The sequence below is a fragment of the Microchirus variegatus genome, assembly GCF_963457635.1.
Source record: "Microchirus variegatus genome assembly, chromosome: 5".
Taxonomy (NCBI): domain Eukaryota; kingdom Metazoa; phylum Chordata; class Actinopteri; order Pleuronectiformes; family Soleidae; genus Microchirus; species Microchirus variegatus.
In genome coordinates, this window is record NC_139806.1 from 25446859 (window position 1) to 25469919 (window position 23061).

Sequence of the window (23061 nt, forward strand, 5' to 3'; positions counted from 1 at the left end):
GGGTTTAATATGACTCAATGTACAAAATGTATTGTAGTGCATCCGACTGTATCTCTCTATAAGCTATTGCGTATGGAATCGGTTTCCTGTTGACCTTTACGCGACAGAAAAACAAACCACAGAAAGAGGTTTGAGAAGCGTGTGAATTGTGATACAAAGTCTGACACTAAAGCCCAATTTATACTCCTGCGTAAAGTGCTCTGCGTAGGTTACGCAGAGCCTCTGCGTCTCCGACTGCACGAAATATTTTTTAAGTGTCCGTCACTCCGTCAAGGGACAGCAAGGGCTGCGATTGGTCCTCAGGACAGGCCCAGCGGAGCTGCTCTGTGCCGGCCACTGTGCGCACCGAGCGTCCACAGAGGCGGAGCTGATCACCGCCGACAACGTCGTTGCCAAACTATAAATACGTCATATCTTAACACACACAGCACATGTTTAGACTCTAAATGGCCAATTTCTTGCCTCAAATTATCTTAAAACTGCGTTCCGTGACACAGAAAAGTGAGAAACGGCTGATGTTTCAACAACAACAGTCTTTCTCTCTCTTTCTTTCTCGGACGCCATTTCTCACTGTAGCCTGAAGCACAACAACCTTGCGCAGCGACCCCTACTGATCGGGCGGGAAATTGCAGCGCGTATCCGTCACCACGACGCAGAAGTATGAAGGCTCGAGTGGTCTCCGTGGTTAACGCATACGCAGTCGGAGAAGTATAATGTAGCCTTAAGTGTATGCATTAGGGGTGGGGGAAAAACTTGATTCACATAGGAATCGCAATTCTAATCATCCACGATTCTGAATCGATTCATAAACTTTCACAAATGATTTCTAATTTGAAAAACCACACAAAACACCAGACATCACATCACATGATCACATTATCTTACACAAACTGTATTGTTTTGATGCCATAATTTGACTTAACACACTATGCATTGTATCAATTTTGAATCGAGAATCGTATGAATCGAATCGGTTGAATCGAGAATTGAATTATCCAGGTATGTTAGTCCAACTAGCTTGTGTTTACATGAAATTAAGAAAACAGAATTATTGCCTAAAATCTGACTTTTAACGTGAGAATTGCTTGAAAGAGCACATTTTCAGAAGAAATTATTGTTCTATAATGTTTACTCATGAGGAAAAGAACAGTCACACGTTACGTATTGCAGCTTTAAGATGTGACCATGATATTTCACACAGGTGGAACACAAGGGATTGTGGGAGGTGTTGTAGAATCTGATTGGCTAAGCTGGCCGATGACGCAGCACAAATATGACCGCTTCCTTCTTCCTCCTCCACTTGTTTGCAGTTGTTTTTGTTCTGCCGCTGCAGCTGCTGCTGGTGGTCGCTGCCGTTGGCCTGTAAACAATGGCTGCCGCCGGAACAACTGGAGACGAGCTGAAGAAGGACCTCACGTGTGCCATTTGTTTGGAGTATTTCAAAGACCCTGTTATCCTGAAATGCGGCCACAATTTCTGTCGCTTTTGCATTTGCATGCACTGGGATGAAAATGGCGAAGACTACGGATATCAGTGCCCACACTGCCGAACGGTGAGTTGACTCACGTTTCTATTATCATATATTTTCCTCCACGAGTGTGTTTAGACGTTTAAAAATTCAATAATTCTCAGTTGCCGTTAATGCGCTTTGTTGTTACGCAGTGCTGTTTGTAGCTAACGCTGTCGCTACGATACTTGGCTAGGTGGCATTAGCTAACTACAGCGTTTGTACACATAAACAACACTTTCAAACCAGAACTCTTCAGCCTTAAGATGTTTTAGGTCTTAAAAGAATGCGTTAAAACCTCGTAATTCCTACACCCAGGTGTGTGAATAAGCTACAAATAAAGCCTAAAACTGAAATGATTGTTTTGTGTCACTTGGCAGCAACTAATAACACCTGTTATCGTATTTAACACGTAACTGTAGAAAAAGAGGATTCATAATATCTGGTTGACGTGTAGTGTGCATTTTGTCGCTTGTTGCTAAGGCTGTTGCTACGATACTTGGCTTTGCAAACGTGTATTAGCCGAAAATCCAACTGTTAAACCTTCAGAGGTTTGAGGCCTTTCACAAGAAAACGGACAACGGGTTAAAGTGTCAAATAGTTGACATGTGACATGATATGACGCGATAGTTGTGACCTCGAGAGCCAGGGCATGTTCAAGGAAAACCTGGAGTGGAGCCTGAATTGATGTTTTTGGTCCTTTCCTACCCTTTCATGTTGACGAATATCTTGAGACATGTGTATTGTAATTATTGTCTCTAGAATAATGATTTATCTGTCGATTACGTTCTGTTTACAAACTGCTAATGGACTGTTTGCAAAAACAAACAAACATGCACTCATAAAGAGTCAGTACTGCTCTGCACATTATATTCTCTGAACTTCATACTGTGTACAAACTTTAATATTCTGTTTGCACACAGCATCGACTTGCCTCACTAATTGTATTGCACTAGGATTTTCTCACCCACATATTTACTGTACATATTGTAACATCACATAAATTATTATTAAATTTGATTTCTGACTGGTTTTCATGTCTTTATTCAGGTGTTCAACAAGAGAACGTTCACGAAAAACTACCTGGTGCAGAACCTAGTGGCCAAACTGGATGATCTGGAGTGTCTGGGTTCTTGTTCGACGCCCTCCAAGCCTGTGAAAGTGGATGGAAAGTGTGAGAAACACGGAGAAGAGCTGAAACTGTACTGTCAGACTGATAAGAGGCCTATCTGTGTGGTGTGCCGTGAATCTAGAGCACACAGGTTGGTCCCGTTTTACCATTTTTTTTTTGGAGAAAGTATATTTATTTGAAGACTCTGTTTCAATGCAGTTGAGGAATACTGTCCTTGTTCCAAGCGTTGGTGTGGGGAATTGTCCTCCACTATGCTTGGTGGTGACACACCCCCTTCCACCTTGTCAGTCTAAGGCAGTTTCCAGTTGAGCTTTTGTTTAGTTATTAGCACGTCTAATGCTGTTCTGAGTCTTCATACCAAACACAAACTACTAATAAATTCTTGAGTCTCATATTGGCCCAAATTTACCTGGATTTCTGCCATGTTTTTCTCTCTGCTACCTTCTTTGTACAGACTTCTGCTATTTGTTTCAGACACCACGAGGTGGCGCCAGTGCCAGAAGTTATAAATGATATGAAGGTACATTGTTGAAGAGATGAAACTGACAAAATCATTGAGTTATTTTCAAGCTATGACATCGTGAGTCCTCATATAATGTTTCTTTGATGTTCATGTTTGCTCCAGATGGAGTTAAAGCTGAGGCTAATGGGACTGAACTGGCAGAAGTCTCAGTGTGTAAGCGTTAGAACGACTGATGAATGCACCAAAAGTGAAGTGAGGGTATGTAATTGATTTTATGTTTGGGTAATACGTTGACATGCATGCTTACTCTTATTTTGTAAGATGGTTTCAAAGCAAAAGAACACAAACTTGCTTGTAATCCTAGTTATTAGTCATGACATTACATACACAAAAGAGTGGACTGTGCACACTTCAACATACTCCTCTGAACCTCTGTCCCAAAGATGAAGAAACAGAGACTGAAGGATAAGATCGAGGCAGATGTCGGCGCCATGGTCCAGTTCTTGCTGGACGAGAGAGACACCCTGCTCGAGAGCCTGGACGCAGAGGAAGCGGCCACCATGGAGGTCATCGACGAAAACCTAAAGATCGTTGAGGAAGAGACTGAGGATGTGGAAAAAACCATCTCTGATATACACAGGCACATCAGTGGGAAAACGAGCTTTGAGGTCAGTTGGAACTACACTTTTAAGTGGTAAATGTCAGAAAATGAGAATGATGTCATGAAAATATCCTGTTTTCTTTCAACAGAGCCTTTGTGAGGCATTTAATGAGTAAGTAGATTGTTGTTAAACCTATAAATATCATTTTCTGGGAATTGACCCTTTACATAATCGTTTTTATTATCTTCTCCCACAGAGCTGTCCATTGCAAACCTTTCGAATCTATGGAGTCAGTTAATTGTCATACGGAATTTACAGACTTCTCAGGGCCCATCCAGCTGATCATGTGGAAAAAGATGATGCACGTGCTACACACCAGTGAGTCTTATCAATATGTGTTTTGTGGAGTTGCCCCGAGTATGATTTTTTTATTTTTTTTTTCAATATAATAACTTTTTATTTATCTGTGTTCAGTGCCTCAGAACCTCACGTTGGACCCACAGACCGCTCACGCAAACCTGCTCATCTCAGACTTTGACACCAAAGTGGAGGAGGGCCGAGTTCGTAGCCATGAACCGGACATGCCGGAACGATTCACCCGCTTCTGCGGCGTCCTCGGCATTGCCAAGTATGCCACTGGCCAGCACTACTGGGAGGTGGATGTGAGGGACAAGGGTGTGTGGTACCTGGGAGTCACCACTGTGGGCAGCAACAGGAAGGGCTTTGTCAGCCTCACTCCCTCAGCAGGATACTGGAGCCTGTGTCTGCAGGACCGGCTCTATGCCAACGGGGAGGACGGACGCATCCCGGTTGCCGACTACTGGACGTCTCCTCGGGTCGGCGTGTACCTGGACTATGACAATGGGCGTCTCAGTTTCTATGACGCGGTCACAATGAAAAGACTTTACATGTTTGACACCTGCTTTGAGGAGCCAGTGTCTCCTTTCTTCAGCCCAGGGAAATACGATCCTGGCAGCAGGCTGCAGATATGCCACTATTACTGAGAGGGAGGGAGCTGCTGTGATGGGGGTTACATTATTTAAGAGTCGAGTCATGGATGCCAGTGGTTCCAGATTTACTGTTGGCATGGGTTTAGACACACACTGTAGCCTCATACCCCTTGGGGTTTGGAGAGGTGCTTTGCTCTGTAATCACTGTGTCTGCTGGGAATACAGACACCCCACATGCTATGCTATGCTACAGTATGTTGCAGTGTTTTTTTTGTCCTGGTAAGGTGGGTACTCCTGCCATGTAGGGTGGAACCCCAAGGACATGTTATTGGTAATGCATTGCAGATGGCGAAGATTCCCCTCATTAAGACTGAAGATTTGGTGCTGATAGTGATGGGACTTACATTGGCGAGCTTGTACAGATATTTCCGCTCTCAATTATTTAACTTCCAGAAACCTAATGGCTCAGGTTGTTGGTTATTTTATCATCAATACAGATAATTTTATCAGCTTTTTACAATCAGCTCAACCTTAGATTGTTCTAAATTCTGTAAATATGTTGTGGTTGTTGAGAATCCCTTTTGTGAGCACATGTGATGGTATAAGGCTAAGTTTTGAGATTTTCTTTTATTTAGAATCTTGAAACGACTTCAAAAATAAGCCAAGTTTTTTAAAAAAAATACCCCGATAAAACAGGTGCAAATCCGCCACTTGCTCCTTTATGTTTTACTGTCGGAGACATTCCAGTGCGGTCAGGAATGCAAACTGTGTGATAAGTTAACTGTTTCAACGGCGTTTCCTCATTTTTTGTTACAAAATGCTCATGTGCAGAGTTGGTTTATTATCCAACTCAGTCCAGTGTGTTTTTGTTTTGTTTTTTAAATCATTTTTCTTAATGCAGGTATTTTGAGTTGAATGTTTGAAAGAAAAAAAAAAAATACAAGTATCTGGACAATTTTATCAATGTGATATTTTCTTTCTTGATTGTATAATTTACTCATTTTCCTGAATGGAATCTTTATGGATTTTTATTTTTGCTTGTACAGTTCCTCACACTTTTAAAGGTGGGGTGTTTCAGCAGCAGTGCCATCTTGTACAGCGAATATTTGTTTTTCTTTTTCAAATTATTTTGAGGGGCATACAATCATTTCACATTGTAATTTGAGAAAAGAGTGGAAACATGAGCTCTGTCTGTGCCAGCAGGCTCCTTTTTTCAAACATTAATTCACATATTGGTATGCATTTGGCTACTTTTTGTGACGTCTTGATAGGTGTGACAAAAATGATCTTTTGTGATTCCTGTGTGTGTGGCATTTTCACCTGTAGTATTTGATGTATTCCGTTTTTCTCGGTTTCAGAATGAGATTAAAAGAGGATGGAATTCTTAAATATCTTGTTTGAGGTTGATTTCTCACTTGGCTCCGTTTCTTTAACGTCGCTTCACAAGAGACGACTTGAAGGTGAATTATTTGTCTCTAATGAGATTTTTAGGATGTTTTCTTCAAAACACCCGACCTCATGCTATTCATCTTTTCAGCTGAATGGTGAAAGTGAGCACTTGGCACCATCTAGTGGACTGAAATGTTCTTTTTTTTTTTTTTTTAATGCTAATCCACAAAAACGCTTGACGTTTATTTGTAACATGAGTTAAAAAAAAATATACGCTAATAAAAATGAATACTTGGTGTCTCAAAAACAATATATTGCCACACAAACTGTTGCGATATTTCACTGTATTTGTTTACGAAGGTGAGGCATTGCCGATGACATCAGCGACTATCACGGGAAAACCAAGAAAGTCGTCATCTATGTCGGTTTCGGGCCCCTGAGCATTCGTGCCCGTTTTTTGATACAGTCTATACATCTGCGCGATCGTATGTTTTAATTTACAAATCACTTTTCTGACGTTTTAACGTTCTCCCGTCCTCTACCAGATTCAAACGGTGTCGCAGGAGTACGAGGTCCACCTGCAGGACATCTGGAAGATCCTCCATTTCATTGTCAAGGGCACGTACAAAGTCCGCGGGATTAACGCCATCAGAGAGGAGCTGCAGGACGCCACGGGTTCCGCGTGACCCCAACCTACTGCCATCTCCTGGCTGTAAAGGAGAATGATTTGTTATTGTTTATATTCAGTATTTTTTAATTCACTGTTACTGTAATTACGTGTTGCCAGAACTAAATTGTGTCTTTTTGATAAAGTTTCTGAAAAATCCAAACAGATGTTTGTTCATACCCTGCTCGTTTTACACCTCGAAAAAAAGTTGTGTCAATCAATAAATAAGCACTACCTCATTTTTTATGTTGCGAGTACAATGAAATTTATTTTTCCTGATTCTGGTTTATTTATTTAAATAAATTTCTGGAAAAATCCAGAAATGGACAATAAGAGTGTAAACTGAGCACGTTTCTTTGTAATGTATGATAAATTCTTTAAATAGGTCTTTTTAAAGGATATAAATGAGATGAATATGAACAATAATAACAAGAATCTCAAATGCTCTCATATTTTTTTTTACTTAGAAACACATCTGTATTCTGTGGAGCCTAAATTCCATCTTTTATTATGTCTAATTTCGCCATAAAAAGTGATCAAAGTCCAGCAGAGTCAGCGTTAATGTGGGTTTTGCAGCGTTGAATTAAAACCATTTGTAATCGATGTTTAAATGTGACTTTGTGTTTGTTTATTTCTCATTTCTCAGATGCAGATCACTGTAAACTGACCACATACATTTCAAAAGCTGAATTTTGGAAGCAGCGGAATAAAAAGTCATATACTTTCTACACAGTGAATGAACTATTTAAACAATAACATATACATTTAAAATATAGTGATAGGAGGTAGAGTTTATATTGTTGTTTAGAAGTAGTTTTAGTATGAAAGACAAAAACGACTGTTTTAAGAAGAGAAGCACGCGAGGTCACTGGAGCGGAGGCCACGCCCCCCAGCGGCCAGGTATCACAGGTGACGTAAATGAGCAAGTGATTAGGCCAACCACTCACACCTGTGCGTGTGTGTGTGTGTGTGTGCGCGCGCATGTAAGCCAACTCCTTCAAATGCTTCATTCTCCGCTGAACCTCAGTGAATCATCACCTGAGCAGCTGAGCCTGAACTGAAGGTGAAGTAAAAACTCTCAGTCGATCATTTTGTCTTTAATCTTTTTCACATTTGAACGCGTTATTTCTTTCTAACGTCTTTGTTTTTTTCTACTTTTTTTTTTCTACAGACTCTGCGACTGAAATACTGCTCATCCACCCGGCGTGATGTCTGTTCGGTGAGTGCAAGAAACCAAACCCTGTTCAATGTTCTGTAATTTTTGTGAGCTAACGCTTTAATAAGTGACTCTCTTTCCAAAACCATTGTATATAGGACTTGTTCCGGCTCCGTTGGATCAAGCTGAACAATTCGTCTCATTGACATTTGCGAAAGAATCTGACCTTTCGCTAACATTTTAACTTTTGTTTTCATGTATTTACAGGTTCCGTGAACGTGACAAACCAGTCCAAACTCCAGCGGTAACACCGAGACCCACGAAGGAGGTGTGTAGATAATGACTTTTGATAGAAAACTAGTGGAATTACTTTTGTGTACGTGTGGGTTTTTTTTTTTTTGCCATTTACTTGCATCATTATTCATCACCAGGTGAAAGAAGACGCCATGACACACGGCCTGCAGACCGGCCCGCTTCGTATTTATTCCGCTTCCGCCCGGAGTCAGCGTCACTTCCTGTTCAGAGTCACTTGGACAAGGAACAGACTCTACACAGGTGAGAGTGGACACAACACATACTTTGCTTTTGTTGATATCTTTTTTTATATTGTGATACTTGTTCTTAAGCTTTGTTTTTAACGTCCATTTCAGGATCCTGGTTAAACTGAAGGCAGTGATGCACAAAGTCGACCCATTTAACTCTAGCTCCAGGTAATCACAGCATTGTCTGCATGTTTCCTTCGTTCTAATGACAGGTTAGCTGTCATAATGGCGTGTTCTTTTTGTTCATTTTGTTTTTAACTCTCCCACAGGTTTCAGACGCTCCATTGTGTCACTGCAGCAGACTTTCATCAGGTGATTTTTTTTTTTTTTTTTTTTTTTTTTTCTCCCTCATGTGCTCACTTGCTCAAAGCAATGGTGGCAAATGGGGATTTTAGCATGTTAAACTTACTCCCTGCACCGTCTTCCACAGAGAATTGGTTGTTTTCACATTATGGCACACAGGCGTTAAGCCAATGCTGCCTTGAATAGTGCCTTGAATGTTTGGGATTCCCTTAACAGATTTAAATCTACATTTAATAATGTTCAGGTTAATACAGGTAAAGTGACATATCCTCTTTATGTATTTGTCTTTCTCTGATTCAGGTGCCCAAAAAATGATCAAGAGAGAAAATCCAGCCAAATGGACATGACGCATAAAGTACATCTATTTAAGTCCATGCAGCCAGAGGTACGAGCTGCACTACTTTTTAAAAAAATTTTATATTCCCCCCTTGCTCGTTTATTTTATTTTTCCACACAGGTGTGTAGATAATGACTTTTAGAAAAAGAAAACTAGTGGAATTACATGTGTGCGTTTTTCCATTAACTTGCATCATTATTCATCACCAGGTGAAGGAAAAAGCCATCACACAAGGCCTGAATCCAGCCTTTTCACTTCCGGTTCTTCTTATTCCGCTTCCGCCCGGAGTCGGCATCACTTCCTGTTCAGAGTCACTCGGACAAGGAACAGAAGCTCCATCCTGAGTCGCTGCAGCAGACTTTCATCAGGTGATTTTTTTTTTTTTTTTTGTAACCACATTCTCAAATGTGCTCACATGCTCACAGCAATGGTAGCAAATGGGGATAATGGCATCTTAAACTTAGTCCCTGCACTATTTTCTATAGAGAAATGGTTGTTTAACATCATGGCACACATGCAATAAGCCAGTGCTGCCTTGACTAGTGACTTAAGTGTTTGGGATTCCCTTAACCAAATTAATTAACCATTTGATGTTCTTTAAATTTCACATTCTCCTCTTGCTCTTTATTCTTATAAACTTTTTTTTTTTTTTCAGGATTCCTGACTTCCTGCAGCAGTGAAGCTTGGACAATCTGCCAGAGAAGCAGGTAAATCTCCAGCAGTCACTGTTTGACCACAAGATGGCGCCAGAGGACAGATTATACTCTGCAGTTTTCCTTTATTGACCTCTTACAAATGTGCTTGACCCTTTTTTTCTTGTCTTTATTTAGACTCTGGGAATGTTTGAAGGTGTAATGCAGGATGTGAACCACCTCAGGTTCACAGAAACTGTTTGCAGTTGTGTTTAATAAACATGCGTGAAGGCATTTAAACAAAGTTACTTGTTGGTGTTTGATTTGAGGTCAAGCATTTTGCTTTTATTCAATCTGGCATTGCTTTTTTCACTCACAGTCCTTCCTGTTGGCCACAAATGCAATTCATACAAGCTGCTAATTTGGAAGATGCTAAGCTGTAGGCTAACATCTGAAGATGTCATTTATAAATTTCCTCCATTGTCCCCTTGCTTAATTTGGAGTAACTGACTATAAGTTGGGTTTAAATTGCTTTAGTGTCACAGCTCCTTGACTAGTGTCTAACTTTAACTGCTTTAGAAATTGCCCATGTCCATAAGTTAGTGACTTATGTTGCGTCTTTTCACCACTATAGTCCTGGTGTACTTCCTGTTAGATTTGAGTCATTCATGCAACAAGCTGCTAATCTGCAAGACCTTGATCTTTAAATACTTGTGCTAATGCTGTAGGCAACACCTGAAGATGTAATTTTTAAATGTCTTCCATTCGGCCCTTAGTAAATTGAGAGTATCGGACTAAAAGTTTGGTTTATATTACCTAGATGTGTTTTGTAGTGTTAGTGACTTATGTTGCGTCGTCACTTCTATAGTCTGCGTGTTCCTTTTGGCCACAATCCAAACTATTGTGAATACCCAGCCTTATGTTGACTGTCAGTGTCTCACATGGACAATCTTTATTGGTGTTCTGCTAAACAAGGGTCCATATGTCTTCTATGTCTAACTTGGTGTCTTGTGTTCTGCAGGATGCTGTTGAGCTGATGCTCCACTTGGCTGAGAAACCAGAAGATCCTTGAAGAGACAACTGCACCATCATGTGAGTATGTTGTCTTGCAGCATGTCACCACTTCTGTGGTGTTTGTGTTCTTTGTCTTCCAGAATGAAGATGGACTCTTGCAAGAATTGTTTCCTCCAAAAGAACTTCAGTTTAGTCTCTTTATTTGCTGCCATTTGGAAGAAGAGTGTTCAAGAATCCCTTGAGCTCTCATTGTCCAGAGAGAAACATGCGTTTAGATAGTGCAATGCAGGGATTGTTGTGTTTCAAAATAAAAACTTGAACTATACTTTGTTTCAAATTGTTTTTTTCAAAAATATTTCAAGCTTTTTTTTGTATGTGTATCTTTATTTAAAGACAAACTATATTACAAGAAACAGATGAAGTAAAACAAATTTACTAAGTACATTCAATGAACCAGTTAACACTGGAGCTAAGGACAAAGAAAAAAATTATAACAAAGTACAACAACCACAGAAGCTGCTGAAAGAATTAAAGTTAAACACATTAGAACATAAAAAAAAAACACTAAGTATAAATGTAGAGTGAACAAGACTATCAGAAGAGCTGCTGAACTAAGTTAGACATTAACAAGATTTAATCTGACAAAGTATAAACAATATAACAAACAAATCTGTCTCAGCCAAAATAAAACACTAAGTTAACAATTGTCACAGAAACATGTTCAGCAGCTGTCAGTGACAACTGCAGAGACTTGCACTTATCAAAGAAGTTCTCTTCAGTGATAAGTTTAAGACTCCAACACTGTCTCTGCAGTTGTGTCACGTATCACTGACAGAGCTGCTGAACATGTCTCTGTGACAATGTACAAGTGTTAGTTTGCAGTTAACTTTTTCTTTGCCTGAGAGAGAGAGGTGATTTTTCACCTGCTGAGACACACTGACATTATGGTTTAGACTGGACGGGCAATGTAATTGTGTGGTTATTTTGAATTAATCTGAGTTGAAAAAATAAATTGTCTAAAAATAGATCCCAAAGGGACTTGTTTAGATCGTTAAATAGACAGTACACTTTATTTAATGCTGTATCTTTATTTTCCACTCTTTACATTTACAGTATACTGTTAAATTACTCAATGATTATTGATTGAAATCTTAACATAAGTCACTGAAGAACTGATAATAGTTCATGTTCAGTAGAGAAGGAAATGATATTTAGTTTTGGTCTAATAATAAGTTAAAGTAAATCTATTTTTTTTTTACATAATGATTTTATGCATTTCCAAAATTGTACTTCTTTAACAACCCAATATTATATTAGTTTTACATTTATTTTGTGAACACTGGGTTAAAATTATTGTAAAATCTAGAAGCAGCACGGTTTTCAAAAGACGACATTATTATGTTTGATTGTTATAAAATCATATATAAATAAACGTGATAAAAACATATTACAATTAAGATTTTTTTTATTTGGACACAAATTGTACAACGTGACAATTCAATTATTTAAAATATAAAGATACTATACAGAAAGATTAGTTTAATCATTTTAATTGGCAGGTTAAGCAGGAGAATTCAAAGTCTCTAGTGACAAAGACGATCAATTAGTTTTAGCTATTAATAAAAACAGGAATTTAAAGTTTATTTGAGGAGATTGTGAGAGTAATATCTTTAATGTAGTTAAAAGTTTAAGAGCAAATAAAAACACTACTAATGGTCATTCTATTGACAGGTCACTGATAAAATTAAATCTTACTTATTTAAAGTAAATATTAAAAGACATTTGCTGTTTATTTTAGTGGACAATATTAGCTGTTATTTAGACAAATCAGGATTCATATGAGAAGACACTGGTCTGTTATCTTACTAAAATGGACTAAAATCATCATCACGTTATATTTTAGACCTGAAATTACATTTTAATCAAGTGAGAAGTCGCTCATTTTCTCATAGACTTACATTACATTTGAATTTAGTTAATTTTCAGAATTAGTCTACGTAACACAGTCTGTTTTTTTTAATAGAATTGGTCAATATAAATGAAACTACATTGATATGATGTCTCAGTGTGGTAAAAGAAGCCGCTCACCGAGTCTTCATGGCGGCTCGTCTTCTTCATCCAGCGTGGCTTCTCCAGCAGAACATCCGGGAACTCTTGGCTTTGGCCGACACGAAACGACAGCTTCCTTAACAAAACAGTCACGGTCAGCGTCATAGTATAAAGTATGTCTTCAACATTAAAAACAATCATTTCTCAGCAGCAGTTACCACCACATGTTTGTCCCCGCTGCTCCTCGTCCTTCCGGGTGTCTCCTCCTGCACCTTCGTGCCTTCGCGCGCGGAAGTTCTGAATGACAAACAGGAAGTGGAAGATTCCAAAAATAGATGTATCTAAACTGCCATCCGGTGGACAAACGTGATATTATTGCTACTCAAAAGTTGACACTGCCCTCCAGTGGACAAACGTCATATTACTGCTTCTCAACTGTTCAAATTGACATATACATGTAGATTGATACCAAGTCGAGGGATAATTAATTCACAGCTGCTCAACTCTTAAAACTGCCCTCCAGTGGACACACGTGATATTACATGTAGATTCATTAATTCACGTCTACTCCAATGTTAAACCTGCCCTCCGGTGGACACACGTGATATTACATGAAGATTCATTAATTAACAGCTGCTCAACTGTTGAATCTGCCCCCGGTGGACAATCGTGATATTACATGTAGATGAATTAATTCACGGCTGCTCAAATGTTTAAGCTGCCCTCCGGTGGACAAACGTGATATTACATGTAGATTGATTCATTTATGGCTGCTCAAATGTTGAATCTGCCCCCGGTGGACACACGTGATATTACATGTACATGAATTAATTCACAGCTGCTCAACTGCTGAATCTGCCCTCCGGTGGACACATGTGATATTACATGTAGTTGAATTAATTCATGGCTGCTCAACTGTTGAATCTGCCCTCCGGTGGACATACATGATATTACATGTAGATGAATTAATTCACGGCTGCTCAAATGTTAAAACTGCCCTCCGGTGGACACACGTGATATTACATGTCAATGAACATTAATTCAAGGCTGCTCTACTGTTAAAGCTGCCCTCCGGTGGACAAACGTGATATTACATCTAGATGAATTAATTCACAGCTGCTCAACTGCTGAATCTGCCCTCCGGTGGACACATGTGATATTACATGTACATGAATTTATTCACAGCTGCTCAACTGCTGAATCTGCCCTCTGGTGGACAAACGTGATATTACATGTAGATGAATTAATTCACGGCTGCTCAAATGTTAAAACTGCCCTCCGGTGGACACACATGATATTACATGTAGATTAATTAATTCACGGCTGCTCAAATGTTAAAACTGCCCTCCGGTGGACAAACGTGATACTACATCTAGATGAATTAATTCATGGTTGCTCAACTGTCAAATAATAATAAAATAAATAATAATAATAACAAATAATAAAATAGATGAGAATAAACTGGTCAAATTTGGTCGACTTAAACAAACACAGTAGCATCATAATGATTTTAAAATGTATTCTTCATTTGACCAAGTGGCAAAAAAATGGTAGCCTGGTAGAGAAAAGAGAATGAAATTCAAACTTCCATTTAAAATGATATACACACTTTATACAGTACTACATACAGTTGTAAAGCAAGTGGAGTCTTTTCACAGACTTAAAATAAGCTTCATCTCACCAAAAACGTGTAATAACGGTCATAGTCTCATTTTAAAACAACCAATATTCTTTATAAATATCTTTAGTTATTAATTATTCAAATTTTATTCATATTTTGTCATCATATTGTTGGTTTAGAGGTAGCAGTTCAAGTATAGAATCAAATCTGATTCACAGATATGAGAAAATGTTATTCATGTACGGTTATCTTCCATCGCATGTCCACTGGATAGCGACAACGTATCGGCCAATGCAGCAGGTATATAATGTAAGACCGGATAAAAAAAAGTATTTTGGCTGTGTTGATGACAGTATTGCAATTAAATATATACGTTTAAAATATGATATTGTTTGTGTTTTTATATTTTATTACAAATGTGATCATATTTCTCTCTCTGGCTGCAGTACGTATTATGCATAGTATATATAGATATATGTATATATGTAGATATATGTATAGATTACAATATAATGATGTAATATAGCTAGATAATATAACTATATAATATATATAGATTATAATATATTTTCATGTTGGTTTTGTGAATCCCTTTTTGAATTAGAAGCATTTATTGACAGATTAATACATCTGCGGTCCTCCATACGCACGACTCCACATACAACTTCTTACATGTATGTACACACACACACACATATATATATACACTATGTATATGTGTGTGTATATACATGTAAGAAGTTATATGGGAAGTTGTGTCCGCAGGTGTCCCTGAAAAAGTAATACAAGATGTTATTAAAGGTGCATTATGTAATAAATCTAAAGCAACCGGTCATAAAATCCTCCTAATATGTCACAGAGACTCAGGAATAATGTTCATATAACAAACTGAACTCACCAACAACAACAGTACAGACAAAATATTTGCATTAAAAAAATATTTTGCAGACTGCAAATCATGTTTATGTTTTGAAATCATGTTTTGGCATGTGGCAGTAGGTGGCGCAACCGGAGACGTACGCACCCGGATGTGCCCGGAGCAGGAGGATCTGCTGTTCAGGAGACGGGATCCTTACCACCAAGTAAAGTCTCACTTGCCGAGCAACCACGGGTTGCCAGTTATGTCAGAAAACGAAACCTAAAAGACTTCGGTATTTTGAATTTGAATGTAGTTTTTGGCCACATTCTTACATATGGCACATTTAATTTGCCATTATCAATAAATGCTTCTAATTTAAAAGGGATTTACAACATTCAATTATATCATAATCTATATATGATATAATTGTATTTTAATCTATATTATATAATGATATTATAATCAATATAATTGTTATTATACGTTCCGTAGGTGCTGCTAGACATTTGAGAATGGGTTGTCTGATCTCCGCCAACATTTAGCCCAACCCCGAGCTGCGTACTGCAGCCAGGGCTTACTACTATCTTCCACATACTGTATATTTTATATACAGTATATATACTGAATAAATTAAGTTAAATATTTAAAATGTGAAAACAATAACAATATATATGCATTTATTAAAAGTATTTCATATGTTAATTTATCACACTCGAACAATTCGAACAAGGAAGTACGCTGCTGCTCCAATAGAAGAGATCGTACTTGGTGAGTGTGTACTCCAGTTGTACTTCTCAAGTATGCAGGTACATCATACCTGAGTGTCTATGTTTTCCAATAGAAATAGAAAACGTGCAGAAAAAGTTAATTGGATACACAAAACAATTATAGTGCTGTTGACAGCCAGCTGCAGGAGACTTTACCATCTACTGTCTATACAAACACTATCTATTTACATAAACTGGGTTGTTGCTACTCTGTTTGCTTGATCATTGACACGTTTAAGATAAAAATGCGACATAAGGTGCCATATGTAAGAATGTGGCCAAAAACGGTTACAACATTCAAATTCAAAATACAGAGGTCATTTAGGTTTTGTTCTCAGACTAACTGGCAACCCGTGGTTGCTCGGCAGCTGAGGCTCTACTGGCTGCAATGATTGGTAGACGGCTGTAGGTGGCGCCACATGCCAAAACATGATTTCAAAACATAAATATTGATTTGCAGTCTGCAAAAAAATGTTTTTTAATGCAAATATTTTGGCTGTACTGTTGTTGTTGGTGAGTTCAGTATATTATATGAATAATATTCCTGAGCATCTGTGACATATTAGGAGGATTTTATGGCCAGTTGCTTTAGATTTATTACATAATACACCTTTAATATTTCCATCTAATAAAAGCAGGAGTCCAGTGGCTGCCACATACAAACTGTGTGATCGTAATTTGTGTCGAACAAACTGTTAAAGTACAAAAAAGCTCTTGTGAGGTTTGTTATTTTTAAGTCGGTCAAAGCAAAGCTTTGTCACTGTGGTCAGCTGAGGAGGGGTGACCACAACGACGGCCTGAAATACGGTACATCCAGAGTGTAAACAAGACACACACAAACTTTTTTTTATATCTTAGTGGGGACACATCACAGACATAATCCATTCCTCAGCATCTTACCATAACCTAAACCATAACCCAACACTAACCCTAACTTTAAAACTCGTAAAAAGTCCTTTAAAGTTGTGGGGCCCAAAATGTCCTCACAATGATAGGTTTTTTTGGACCTCAAAAAGATACAAATACGGTGGTTTCGGTGTAAAATGCTGTGGTGTGTGTTGCAAAGAAGCATCACCGTGTGCAACACTAAAATGTACACACACGTTTAATAGATATAATAATGCTTTACATGTCTCACGGCACGCAGTGTCTCCCAATCCTGGTCCTCGTGGACTCCTTCCCTGCAGGTTTTAGATGTTTTCTGCGCTCCAACACACCTGATTCAATAGAATGAGTCGTGTGCAGGTTTTTGCAGAGCTTGATGAAGAGCTGACCATTTGAATCAGCTGTGTTGGCGCAGGGTCACATCTAAAACATGGAGGGCAGTGGTTGCAGAGGACCAGGATTGGGAAACACAGCTCTAACTAAATACCTAATCTTAATCTAATTCTAACCCCAAAACAGCTCCTTTAAGATGTGACAGGAAGCGAGGACCAGCCCAAATGTCCTTACTTTCACAAAATCTCTTAACTTCCTGTGGTTTACAAGTTCCTATACGTTATAAGGCCTGCACAAACATGTATATAAAAGTATAAAAACACACACAGGTCCACGCGTTTATCCGTTTAAGGACACCGTGTTGACTTCCAGTCATTTGGACTTAACCACAAATCTTAGCTCTTCACCTGGAAAATGAAATTCTGCCTCATGAGGACCAGGTTGTGGTCTCCACAAGGACTACTCGTCCTGGAAAGGACAGTGTTTATGTCAAAAAAAGGTCCTAAAGAGGTAAAAAAAAAAAATACACACATACTTAAATTATCCTGAGGTAATTATTAAACACTCACAATGGCAACAACTTAGGAAAAGCAGGCAGTTGCCTGGAGTCCAGAGCTAATTATATTTGTCCACAGCAACGACACTTCAGTGAGAAATCCCTTAAAGCTCTAGTGCAGAACTCTATTCTCTATACTCTGACAGCTGATTTATTGTTCGTTCAAAGGTGCGATTGTTTCAGTGTTTTCCGTATGTATCCAGGCTGTCTTAAAGCCCCCATAGAGTGATCCTATCGCACATATATGCGAGTTATGGAGGTCTACTTGCATACATTAACTTGTTTTTATGGTCAAAAACCTCCTAGTTGCTGCAAACGAGCCGATCCAAATCTCTCCTCACTGAAGCTCTCATCAGCCGTGCCATTTCAGACTGGGATCCTTTCGTCACGATTCCAGGCTCTTTCAGAGTGCTTGCAGAGCCCGAGAATACAATAAAACCCAACGTTCTGAGCAGTGGCTGAACTGTTTGTTTCGAAACTTCATAAACGAGGTAATGGCGCCGATACACACCAAAAAAACAGCGTTAATTGGTACATCCGGTCTATGGGAGCTTTACACTGTGAGCAGGTACAGTAGCTTTAACCTTCATCGAGAAAACAAACAAAGCCAATTTGCAGGACTGATAACATTTGCTTACAGAAGGACACTGGTGTCTATTATGTCACATAGAAAAGTTTGATAAAAAGTGTGCGGCCTTGATGTAATAAATGCAACGTTTTCCTGCATCTTATCATGTTTTGATGTGCCGACAAGTGTGTGATTGTTTTATTTTGCAGTCCAAAGTCCTTAGATACGTGCAGAATGGTAACCTTTGGTTCAACGGACAGCTCGGCGTCCTAACCTCTGGCTCCTCCTCCTTTAATGAAGACTTTCAGTGTGTAGCTTAAGTGAACGACGACCTTCTCTTGTGTCCCTGCCCGTGCTGGACAAAGCCTCCTCAGATGCCTCAAACCTGTCCGGGTTCACAGAGCAGACCGAGCGTGAAGTCTGAGGCTGGACCTGCAGCCCTCGCTGTGAGAGGAGAGCGTCGATGTGGGGGAAGAGGGAGGAGAGAGGACAGTCTGAGGACTTGGTTAACACCTGCAGCTGCTCTGGCTGCAGGTTGGATTCACTGCAGACCCTTTGGCACAAGGCAGAGACGCTGTGGCATGTTTTCATCTTCAGCTGTCTCAGCTGGCTCTTCTCCATCATCAGTTTCTCCCTCTCGGTCTTCTGTGACAAAACAGCACACAATCTTGATGGCATGTATAAGAAACGAAATGGCCCAGTAATTATAATAATGATAAAGACATTTTACCAGCTTGTTGATTTCATACTGCAGATTGTATATGCAGTCGAGCTTCCTTTTGCGGCAGCGCTGAGCGGCGAGGCGGTTTTTGCTGCGGCGTCTCATGTCGTGGACAAAGTCGAGCTGCTCGCGCGTTAACGTCTGCTGCTTCAGCAGCTGCTGGAAGTCGTTCCGGCTCAGATCCACGATCCAGTCCACAGAGAACGGCAACTGCACCTGAGGGCGTCCAGACGGCAAATAAGTGTTATCATCCACTTGTCCAGATGTATATTTCATGTTTGAGTGACTGTATGTGTTAGAAACTATTGGAAACAGCTTGCGTAGTTCAATATATTCTATTTCACCGGCGTCAATGTCAAATGACCTGGGGGCCAATGAGCGTCTAATGTGGTTAAAGAGGGGGCCGGCCTCGAGAACAAAAACTGTTCACAATATTGCATCATGATATCAAGTATACTTCATAATACTATTTATGATGCAAAACGTATTAACATCAAAAACAGAGACATTTATTTAAAATTATTTAAATAATAATGTGGTCATTAAATTTGTGCCAGGAGCCGTTTCGGGGCCACTGCCATTCGTAGCTCGGGCCCTAACAAGCTTATTTATATATGTAATTGAATGTTGTATGCGATACAATTAATGTGATAATTATGACTGAATGTCTTATTATTACTGTTATAAAAACATTGCTAGCAAACATATATTATATCACCTCGCTGGCTACACACAGTTTAAAAGACAGTTGTGAGGTTGTGGGCCATGTTTTCATTATTACATGATATTAAGTGAGGGGCCGCATGTAATCGTTTGGGGGGCCGCATATGGCCCGCGGGCTGCCAGTTTGACACCTGTGTTCTATTTGATCTATCCATCTCATTTAATCAATGTCAACATGCATGATTTATCTGAGTAGAGTGTGCTGTGTCAGGACAAAACTGCCCTGGATAAATGACTTCTGACGGTAATATTTTCACCAAACGGTTAATTATTAACCAAATGTTAACTTTTAAAAAACCTGAGGTCAGGTACTGGGTTGAATTTGCTGCTAATGTGTGACAGGAAACGTCGTCCGAGTTTACCCGAGCAGTTTGCTGTAAACGGTGTAGTTAGTTATCTTGTGTAAATATAAGCAGGTTGCACTGGTATACGACCTTAGCTTTGGTGACACACACTGTTTGTGTGTTACTGCACAGACAGAACAGAGATTCCTCAGACCTGTTGTTTGTGTTGCCTGGAGTCTCCGCTCACTCGACAGTCCCGAGGTGTGAAATTGATCAGAGTTGGACTCTGAACCGTTTAGCGTGACGCACGCTTGTGGACTCATACACATCATCTATGCTTGGGTGAATAATTAACTTGGCATTGTAGCAATCTTGCTTTCTGTTATGTGAACATACCTAAAACTCTCATCTAGTAGTGTCCGCATAATGTGAATGTTTGCAGCCAGATGAAAGATGAGAGCACAGCTGTGGTGACTCATATACCTGGAGTAGGTGAGCTGCTCACCTGTCTGGCCCTCTCCCTCGCGTAGGACTCACTGTCTCCTTCGGTTTCCGTCTCCGATTCTCCATCCTCGCCCGAGTTTGGCGACGATACGCCTGAAAGAGACGCTCCCTCGCTCTCCGACTGTCCTGCTCCCTTCCACAAGCATTTGCTTTGGTCCAAATCTTGGAGAAAGGGACATCCACCGCCACTGCTGTCGACGCCACTGCTGCCGACGCCGCCACTGCTGCTGGAGCTGAGGTTGACGTGAAGCTTCAGCCACTCCAAAGATGCAGTCGGTGGTTGTCCACTTCCTGTATCAGAGGAACTTCCTGCGTCAGAGTCCAGGACATTCAAGCTCCCAGCAGACTCTACATTTCTCTCCATGATTCTGACTTCTTTAGCCTCGCTCATGCCTGTTTGTCCTTCTTTGTGTCTTTCTCCCCAAGCTTCTGGCCCTTGTCCACCACAGTCCACTGGTTTCTTCTCTTCTTTAAGGTCCATGACAAACCTCTCCTGCTCCAGTGACCTGGTGATAGCAGGGCCTCCAGCTAAGGCCATCAAAGGGCAATGGTGCAATATTAACCTTGTCGACCTCTCACCCTGGACTGCGCTTTCCCCCAAGGAGACTGCTTCGACACTGGCTGTGTCCAAAGAGTCGACTCCAGTGGCGTCTTCCTCCATTTTCACAACATAGTTCTTATCCTGTTTGACCTCCTGTACAGCCACACCATCCTCTGTTTTCTCTTCTTTTACTTCAGTTTCCCATGGCTCATCAGCCTCGCAATTGCTCCGCCTGGAGGGAATCTGCACTTCAGTTTCATTCCGACTGGAGTTGGGCGAGCAGGATAGATTACAGTCATCCCTGACAACCGTTGCGAGATTGTTCAGACTCCTCTCCGTGACACAAGCATCCTTCCCACACGCCAGCTGGAACTTGCGGTACTTCGGACATTGCACAAAAGTTTCATTTAGCCCCTCAGCTCCAGGTGTAAGTGCACCCCTGTCGTTCTGACTTCCCCTTTTGCCGTCCGACGATTTCTTGCAGAGCTGAGCCGCCTCCTGCTGAAAGGGTGAGTCAGCAACCGGCTTTTCTTCTTTCTCGTCCAACAAGACGACGTCAGAGTCTGTGGGGCTCTCTGCCTTTGACAGGTGTCTCTTGTATTTCCTCTCACAACAGGTCATTCTGGGACACGCGACAGAGCTTTTGCTGCTGGAGAAGAACTTAGGCAGCAAGAAGTCAAAACACGCCTCGTCCAGGTCTCGGAAACCGAGGATTGACGCTGCATTACGTACGTCTAAGACACTGTCTTTCCCAAAGAGGAGTTTGGACGTGTATGCAAACTTCAGTAGAGGCTCAAAGCCAGTGACTGTCACCTGTGAGAGAAGAGAAATGTACTTATTTCCTATTCAAATTACATAACGTTTCTATAAAGTACCAAATAACCTTGTTTCTCTGACTTTCCTAACCCTAACCCAACCCTAACTCTAACCCTAAAAACACACAAATATAATGGGGGAAAATTAATTTTATCTTCTCTATTGATTTGTCAGGATTTACATGTCATTAGAAATCATTTTAATGAGCATTCAACCAGTGCCAATATGGTAGCTCTGGAAAACTTGGACTCCTTTACAGGTTTAAATCCTTCTGTGACACCTCACCTCTTGTGGCAGACTGATCACTGCCCCATGCTGTGCGAGGGCGGAGAGCCTCTGTGAGAAGTACTCGCTACAGGAGGCGAGCACAGCGCGGTGGGCTCTGAAACTTTGACACTCCACCACCACGGTCACGTCGCACAGAATGTCGCGGCGACGCTGCTCGTCCAGCCGGCACAGCACATGGGCGGAATGCACCGTTGACTCAAAGGTAAACACAGATGAGCGGGGAGCCGACATGGCCATCAGGGATATCTGTATGTAAACACACAGATAGTTTATCATACAGTTTACCATTAACTCTCTTAGATAATAAATATAAAAAAAAATATATGCCTACCTTACACAGCTGACTTTAAATATCCAAGTTTCTTAGAGTGGTTCAGAAAGTCCCAGCTGTTGAGCACACATGTTTTATTTGAAGTGGAATGTTGTCCAACCAGACTAAGCTTCCCAGAAAACCTTATCTCAACTCAGTTACAAACTAAAAACTGACTCAGTCATATGGCCTGTGTGTGAGTATGTGAAAGAGAGGGGAGGGTGTGTGTGTGTGTGTGTGTGTGTGAGTGTGTTGCAACAGCCCTGGGTGGAACAGAGCAAACGCTGACTCATGCACTCTTGCTGATAAAGGATGAGCAAGCACTTTTCCCACTCCAAACCAATCCACCCTTGGATCCGACAGCGTAAAGTAACAAGGCTTTTTTTCTTCTTCCCCCCACCAGAAGAAGAAGCTTTTATAGATTTCCACCCAAACACAATGGTGAGATTAAAACGGGGAGGTGTTTGAACAGGACGGTGTGTGTTGTCGTGTTGTCTTTAGGCTTTAGATTTGTCTGCGTGTCCTCAGCTGACTGCAGACAA

The 23061-nt window shown here is 40.3% G+C and overlaps 2 protein-coding genes across 2 annotated transcripts; one reads left to right on the forward strand and one right to left on the reverse strand.

Annotated features, from left to right (window-relative positions):
• Positions 1-1353: 1353 nt before the first annotated feature.
• trim47 (tripartite motif containing 47) lies at positions 1354-5898 on the forward strand. Its single transcript, XM_083889023.1, has 8 exons — positions 1354-1552; positions 2558-2769; positions 3114-3159; positions 3265-3360; positions 3546-3770; positions 3853-3875; positions 3961-4082; positions 4179-5898. Exons 1-8 carry the CDS (start codon positions 1370-1372, stop codon positions 4706-4708), a joined length of 1437 nt encoding a protein of 478 aa, XP_083745149.1. The 5' UTR covers positions 1354-1369; the 3' UTR covers positions 4709-5898.
• Positions 5899-17603: 11705 nt separating this feature from the next.
• bach1b (BTB and CNC homology 1, basic leucine zipper transcription factor 1 b) lies at positions 17604-22446 on the reverse strand (the record flags this gene model as incomplete). Its single annotated transcript, XM_083889657.1, has 5 exons — positions 17604-17676; positions 18718-18977; positions 19063-19269; positions 20566-21918; positions 22207-22446. 5 exons carry the CDS (start codon positions 22444-22446, stop codon positions 17604-17606), a joined length of 2133 nt encoding a protein of 710 aa, XP_083745783.1.
• Positions 22447-23061: the final 615 nt, after the last annotated feature.